The sequence below is a fragment of the Chelon labrosus genome (genome assembly GCF_963514085.1).
Source record: "Chelon labrosus genome assembly, chromosome: 16".
NCBI lineage: Eukaryota > Metazoa > Chordata > Actinopteri > Mugiliformes > Mugilidae > Chelon > Chelon labrosus.
The window spans coordinates 14,184,536-14,192,114 of record NC_140349.1 but is presented as its reverse complement, the minus strand read 5'-3'; the positions used below and the strand labels follow the sequence as shown (position 1 = coordinate 14,192,114).

The 7,579-nt window shown below is 46.3% G+C and overlaps 1 protein-coding gene across 2 annotated transcripts; it reads left to right on the top strand.

The window, feature by feature from the left end:
- The first annotated feature begins 279 nt into the window (after window positions 1-279).
- Window positions 280-6,890, top strand: zftraf1 (zinc finger TRAF-type containing 1). Of its 2 annotated transcripts, XM_084562958.1 has the most exons (7): window positions 280-774; window positions 1,042-1,376; window positions 2,425-2,519; window positions 3,469-3,612; window positions 4,424-4,635; window positions 4,741-4,943; window positions 6,307-6,890. In XM_084562958.1, exons 2-7 carry the CDS (start codon window positions 1,089-1,091, stop codon window positions 6,517-6,519), a joined length of 1,155 nt encoding a protein of 384 aa, XP_084419084.1. In that variant the 5' UTR covers window positions 280-774; window positions 1,042-1,088; the 3' UTR covers window positions 6,520-6,890. The 2 variants fall into 2 exon arrangements, with proteins under 2 accessions (XP_084419084.1, XP_084419085.1); XM_084562959.1 differs by having other exon boundaries at window positions 280-1,376; window positions 4,765-4,943.
- Window positions 6,891-7,579: the final 689 nt, after the last annotated feature.

The window sequence follows — 7,579 nt, the reverse complement described above, 5'->3', positions numbered from 1 at the left end:
ACAGGGTGGTTTCTGTTACAAAGTTGTCATAAAAGTTGACTCACAGTGCTGTCACCGGGTGTTATTGTCTTGCTATAATACATGGAAATGGTTAATTAACTCCCAGACCGTGTGAATAATGCGTCCTTTGGTCGAGAAGCCTAAATTTGTCGCATATCAGGTTCTGGTCACCTTTCAAGTCCTGCCATACACTGACCCGCAGGTGCTCACTACGCATGCGCCCTTTAAAACTCTTTAAATACCCCAAGTCATCTGCCACAACAAAACATTCCGCTGTCAGCCAATTCACGGCTGTGCCCAAGTAGTTACAGGCGCATAGAGGTCCTTCCAGGCACAGGCGAAATATTTACTTTTAAATACGTAACTTGTGTTAGCAGCCACAGCCGAGAACCTGCCCGACTAATAGCGAATCTGACCCGGAGTCGTAAAGGCTGTGCAGGGTGAAGTCGGGGGAGACGGACAGGAAAAAAAACAAAGATGGCTGTGTAGCCAGAGAGACAAGTCCCAACAGAACTGTCTCTAGCAGCGGCTTTAATCACCGACACGTCCCGTGAGTCCCGTGGAGAGTCAGCCGGTACCGGAGCAGCCGATGAGTGAGCAGCCGAGCTGGGCCGCCGGTGCTCATCGTTGTAATCTGCTGTCATAGCGAATAACGGCGTCGAGAGTGCAACAACAGCTGAGAGAGCCTGAGTTGTTTTTGTTCTGCCTGGGCACAGGGAGAGGACTGCTGTGTTTTTGTCAACGTAGCTAGCCGCATAGTCTGCTAGCATCACTGTAAGTCAACAAAACTAGTCGACATTTAATGTTCCAGATAGTCGTAATTACACTTTGCACATGCTCTCGTTATTACACAACAATTGGCTTGTTAATATCCAAGTTCGTACGTGTAGAGTGACATTAATATTAAGTTAGCCTGCATTCCTTCCTGACAGCCTGCTGCCGAAGCGTTAGCCTAGCTAACGTTAGCTTGCTGTCAGCTGACCGTTAGCTTGACAGGTTGTAAGCTAGCCCTGAGCTAACCTGCTAATATTTCGGGCTCAGCCCCGTCGCGGCAGGTACATATTAGACATTTCAAGGCAGCCATCGCCATGTCTTCGCTGGAAGAGAGAGACGTGGGCGTTGCGGCCGCCCCTGGCTCCTCCTCGGCCGGCCTAGGGGTCGGGGCCGTGGGGGCAGCGGTGGATGCTGTCGCCGGGGTCGCAGCCATGCAGGAGGAGGTTGGGATACGGAGAGAAGGGCCCGAGCCTGACCCGGACGAGCCACCCAAGAAGAGGGTGAAAATACCCGAAGGAGAGTCAGGAAAGCTGGAGGAGAGACTGTACTCAGTGCTGTGCTGCACCGTGTGCCTAGACTTGCCCAAGGCGTCTGTATACCAGGTAAACGTGGTGACAATCACAAACCTCCCCCATAACCCTAAACTTACCGTCAAACATCAGCAAAACCGGCTGAACCCCATCATAGAAGCTTCCCCATGTGTCCCAACCCCCAACCATCAGTGTCAACCTGTTGAATGTGTTGGCCAGCTACACTTATTTTTAGTGATACTGGATCCAGCACAGGCCCTGAATGTGTCTGTTCTGCAGATTGAGCCATGAGGCTGAGCCCAGACACAACCAGGCCATGTGGTCAGCTGTGCTGGCTCAAGTTTAATAACATTAAACTATCCTCAGGTCAGCCCCAGCAAAACAAAAAACAGAAAACAAACCCACAACCCCTAAAAACCCCACAGGAACTGGACCCTAACCTAGATCACTTTTTGCCCTTGAACCCAACAACACTGACCTCAAACTGCTCTCCTCAATGTCAAGTGAACACGTCAAACATTGTTCACATAGTCTTCCACATAGACACGCCATGCTGAGTAGTGCAGCATACGCCTTTTTTAACATGTATGTTAAACATTTGTTAAACATCTATTAACAGTATAAACATAAATCCACATTCACATGTTGGTTTAGCCACATACCTCTCAGGACCTGCCCATTATTCACGTAGAAAAGTCCACATTCCAGATCTTCCTCCCAGTTGTAGTCTTTTTTGCTCTATTGTTAACTAGCTTCAGCTAATCCATTGTTTTAACATAGCAAAAATTCAAACCTAGAGAAGGCTCACCCTCACCCAAACATATCCACTAATGTTACACACAATTTGTGATACGATAAGAAGTAGGCCTTAAATGCTCTCTGTTTTTTCATAAACATTTTCCCAAAGCATCCGTTTTCATGAGGCCCCAATTAGTAGTCATCAAATAAACCCTTGTAATGAATTATGCTCACATGCTGTGTCATAAAATTTGATGGGCCAAAACATGACTGAGGAGGCTAAATGTGAGGAGATACTCGGAACAATGTTTTGGAGAATTAAAACTGGATAAATGTTTTTACCTAAAACACACAGTTGATCGACCTGTTTTGTTTACTACAGTGTACCAATGGACACCTGATGTGCGCCGGCTGTTTTATCCACCTCCTGGCTGATTCTCGCCTCAAGGAGGAACAGGCCACGTGTCCCAACTGCAGGTAAACCTGAAGATTCACTATGTACGAGGCTACTTCCTGAACATAGTGTGTTGAAGAGCAAAGCAGCATTGAGATGTAGTCAGGAGAGACCAGTTTCTCTAGTTAGTTAATGAGTGTGGTGACATTAGACAATTACTTATACAGCTCAGTGATTTAGACTTAAGTATACACAATAACTTACCTGTTAATAGATGCAGTAATGACTGTATTTCTGAAATACCTGCTCTTATTCTTTAAGTGAACAAAATTCTCAAGATCGCTTAAATTTAATTAGGATTAGGATTGACAGAATCATGAAAACTTTGTTAGACAAATAATTGTAATGGCTATTGATGGTTAAATTGTGGAGTTTTTCTTTAAATGCTTGTTTTTCATGCGCATTGAACAGCGTCATGTCTTTGTTTACATACGGACACCATGTTAGAAGTTAGGTGCTTCAAGGTAAACAGTTGATGGCAGTAATTCTCCACTCAGTCGCCGTTAAACCACAGCAGAAGAAGCAGACGCAGCGAGATGATGTCATTAAAATAGTGCAAGTCAAAGCTCAAACTGTAGAAGTGCAAATAATTCTCTTAGTTTCATCCAGCTGTTTATACACAGGAGAACTGTTTTGCAAAATAGTCGGGGTTAGCATTCACAGTTGTGATCAGTTAATTAAGCAGTAACTGTGACAGGTCTAATAGTCATACACTTGCATATTTAATTATTCTAATCAATGTGTTTATATCCCATACATCTATTTCAATCAACATCATTTTCTTGATTTTGTTCATACTTGAAATGACTAGCAACAACCAAAAATAAAAAAAGTCACCTCTTTTCCATTAAGCAGACAGCTACTCACGGCTCTGCATTGTTCAGAAACCTGTACGAACACATTGTACATACCATAAATATTAAAGCTACCGCTGCACTGAGTTATAATTCGTTGATGTCCGTGTCTGTGTAGGTGTGAGATCAGCAAGAACCTGTGCTGCAGGAACCTGGCGGTGGAGAAGGCTGTCAGTGAGCTGCCGACAGAATGTACCTTCTGCCTAAAACAGTTCCCCCGCTCCAGCTTAGAGAGACACCAGAAAGAGGAGTGCCAAGACAGGTATACATCACACACTACCGGACTTGTACCGGACACCCAAATAAACTTAATGCACTGAAACGAAACCATATTACTTGTGCGTGTGCTCGCAGAGTCGCACAGAGTAAATTTGGGGAAGATGGACGAGCGCGTGAAGGTGAAAAACTGATAACGTCATTACGGACGGTGCATTTCTCATGTGCAGTGCTCGGGCCTTGCGTGAAATCCCACGAGGTTGTTGCTATACCAACAGGTGACCCTGCTCAGGACAGCAGTGCCTGTGCTGGCGTTGCTATGACAACAGCCGTGGCAGTCACCAGGTGTTTCTGGTCAGGTCAGACAGAAAGTGATGCTCCTGTGTGGAGGGGGTTCAGGTCGGAGAGAATTCTGGGTTTTATTCGCTCTGTTTACGACCAGTGATTGCAGATGTTGTTGCTGTGCATCTCGAGTGAGACTAAACTTTTCAAAAGGGTGAATTATGTAAGCGTGGCTTTAATTAGCCATGCTTCACTACAGAGACTAACTAGTGCCTTTCATATTGATAATGACTGTGAGAAAGTAACAGGTATTCATTGACAAGCTCCTCTGTCCAGGACATAACTGATAAGAATCCATGTCTTGTTTTTCCTTGAGGTTAGCTCTAAGGGAACACTTATAATTAGCACTGCATTAATAAGCCTCAGTCCTAAACCTGGGCTAATTAGTACCTTTGATATTATCACCTTCCACGCACCGCAAGTATCATGCATTCACCACAAAGCCCCTCTGTAAGGATCTAATTTATATGAAGACTTCCTTCGTCTTTAACTCCCTCCTGTCGTTATGTTTCCAGGGTGACGCAGTGTAAGTACAAGAGGATCGGCTGCCCCTGGCAAGGTCCGTTTCATGAGCTGCCAGCACACGAGAGTGAGTGCTCTCATCCAACTAAGACTGGTACGGAGCTGATGGGGATTCTGGGAGAGATGGACCAGAACCACCGCAGGGACATGCAGCTCTACAACAGCATCTTCAGTCTGCTGTGCTACGAGAAGATCGGCTTTACAGGTTCATATCTCAGTCTTAATCTCGCTCTTTGTTTATAGAAAGAAAAGCATGCTGACTTTAATAAACAAATAATTTTTTTATAAGTCCTTCCCTCATTCTTGTTAGTCCTCCTCTTGTGTGTTCACCCAGAGGTGCAGTTCAGGCCGTACCGCACGGACGACTTCATCACTCGCCTCTACTATGAAACGCCGCGCTTCACTGTCCTCAACCAGACGTGGGTGCTGAAGGCCCGCGTTAACGACTCCGAGCGCAACCCCAACCTCTCCTGCAAGCGCACACTCTCCTTCCAGCTCATCCTCAAGAGCAAGGTACGCTCAGCTTTCTCCGTGTGCCCGTGTTTATTTTTGAGTTCCTGTTGCGTCTGTGGTGATTTCAGCGCGCGAGATGAGTCACCGCTCACCAGATCTGGAATAGTTCGGAGAAACTTTCGGACTGACCTGAACGAGAGGAACAGATTAGTGTGGCGGTATCTTAAAGAGGTTCAGCTGGACGTCGTTGGGGTTAAGCTTAAAACACACAATGACGTTTCTGCAGTGAGACGTGCCCAGACATCATCTAAGATTACCAGCAGTTATTACATTACTGAAGACCGCTGGTGTGGGAAAGTGACCATTAGCTGGCAACAAACCCGTCACCACGGCCATTCTCCCGAGACAAAGCTCTAACTGCTTTCACCCCAACACTACAAAAAAAACAAAAAAACAGCGAAACTCAAAGGAGCAACGCTGCTAATACCTAACAGGGGAAAATGTCTCCAAAACACACAGTGAACACTGACCCACACTCACGTAATTTCAACCAAACGCTGAACTCCACTTAATATTCTAAACCCGTACACATTTCCACGTCTCCACTATGACACCACGTGTAAAACCAGCTACTCAAAGCTTTCACTTTTACACTCACACAAAAAAAAAAAAACGATGTACTCGCATCACTTCATTCATAAAAGTCACAGACAACAAATTATGAATGGACGAGTGGACGAGACCCCACTTTGTCACGATCTGGCTCATGAACCATGACAAAATAACAAAGAAGCACGGTTAAACATAAAGGTGAACTCATTTATTTAAACAAACCGACAGAACCTATAAGAATGAATGAGATTTGAGTTTGAGGATCAGCGTGTCTGTTGTTTGATGCATGATAGTGTATGTGCATTGTTGATGGGTGTTAAAACAAAACAGAAAAGGGCCAAAGCCAACACAACCAAAACCCATGTTGGAGTCCAGGTGGAAGATGAAAGTGAGGATCGTGACTGCCAGGTTTTATAAGCTCAGGGAGACTGGACAGGTGCTCCCAATTGCTCAAATTAGACCCACCCACTGAGGTACCTGCAGAAACAGACAAGACAAGACAAAGGGAAAACACAAATCAGGCCCTAGTGGCAGGTGGCCGTCACAATACGGATGAGGACTTTGGTTGTGGAAAGGAAAGTGTGAGTTGGTAGCTGAGTCCATGAACAAGGCGGACATTATCATCGGATTTTAGCAGTCCAGTGTTAAGTTAGCACCTCTTGATCTAAACAAATGTCCGAAAATGTTAGTGACACTTCGAAACTTCTACTACATTAGACAAAAATAATAATATTAATGTCGTTGTATCAGTCTCCAAAGTCCTGTTTGTCCCGGGCTCTATATATATTCATGTGTTTCTGCGTCTGTGCAGGTGAACTCTGCCCTCGAGTGCTCCTTCCTGCTGCTGAAGGGGCCGTACGACGACGTGCGGATCAAGCCCGTCATCCACCACCACTCCTTCAGCAACGACACCAACGAGACCGACTACGTCCCTCTGCCCATCTCCGACTCGGTGGAGTGCAACAAACTGCTGGCGGCCAAAAACATCAACCTGCGCCTGTTCATCTTCCAAGTCCAAAAATAAAGCTAGCGGGAGAAGAAGAGGAAGAGGAGGAGGAGGAGGAAGAAGAAGAGGAGGAGGAGGAGGAAGATAGAAAGGACGAGCGGGGTGATGGAAGGCGAGGGTCAGAGAGAGGGTGTGATGATTAAAGAGAGACGCCACTGAACCATTGATACCTCTTAACACCTACACACACCCAAATACACACAAGCACACACACCTTCACGCAGGGTACACACACATCTACACACACACACACACACACACACACACACACCACTAATTCCACTTACCTCCTTTTACAAGATAGTGAGACCCCTTGCTCGGGAAAGCTGTGAGTTGCTATGGAGATGGTTGGGAATTGATATAGGCGGGAGGGTCGGGGTGAAAGCTGCAGAGGCACAGATGGGTGGGTGGAGGGGGGCAGGGGGGGGGGTGTTCTGAGGTGGTTGGTGTGTACCTGTGGTTTGTGGTTGACCTTTCACCCCTGACACACACACAGCCAAAGGTAGCGCACACACCAACCAAAGCTGAGTGCGTCTGTTGTGTGCACATTTGTGTGTTTCTGAGACGGAGCGCGACGGACTGTTGTCCCAAAGACGTGATAATGTGAAACTAGAGCGACTGACTCTACTGAGCTGTTCTTTGGACATGTGGGTGGAGGTGGAGAGTGTGTGCGTGAGTGCGTGTCTCCCCCCCTCCCTCTACACACTTAATGCCCGAGAATTGGCAGAAGAAAGACAGCATCTCACCTTAACCCCCCCCCCCCCCATCCATTCTACCTTTCATCAAGAGGAGAGACGGCCTGGCTGCATGCATATTTTTTATTTCTTCAACCTATTCCTCCAGCTGTGGTTATAGCTAACCTTCAACACTAACACCATTTTTATTTCTCTTAACCCTGAATATTTAAGTACCTGTGAACTTTTTTTTTTTCCTCCCTCCCCTTTCACTGGGTTTTATAGCGTGTGAACGGCTGCCTGCGTATGCGTGTGAACAGAGATCCTTGTGAACATGTCCACAAGTCGCGAACAACAGAACAATCCTCGAGGACGTGACGAGCAAGGCCCAGGCCCCCACTGTG

Coding starts and splice junctions, on each gene's coding strand:
- zftraf1 (XM_084562958.1), top strand. CDS start 1,089: ATGTCTTCGCTGGAAGAGAGAGACGTGGGCGTTGCGGCCGCCCCTGGC. Junction 2,520..3,468: donor GCCACGTGTCCCAACTGCAG/GTAAACCTGAAG, acceptor GTGTCTGTGTAG/GTGTGAGATCAGCAAGAACC. Junction 4,636..4,740: donor CGAGAAGATCGGCTTTACAG/GTTCATATCTCA, acceptor CATTCTTGTTAG/TCCTCCTCTTGTGTGTTCAC.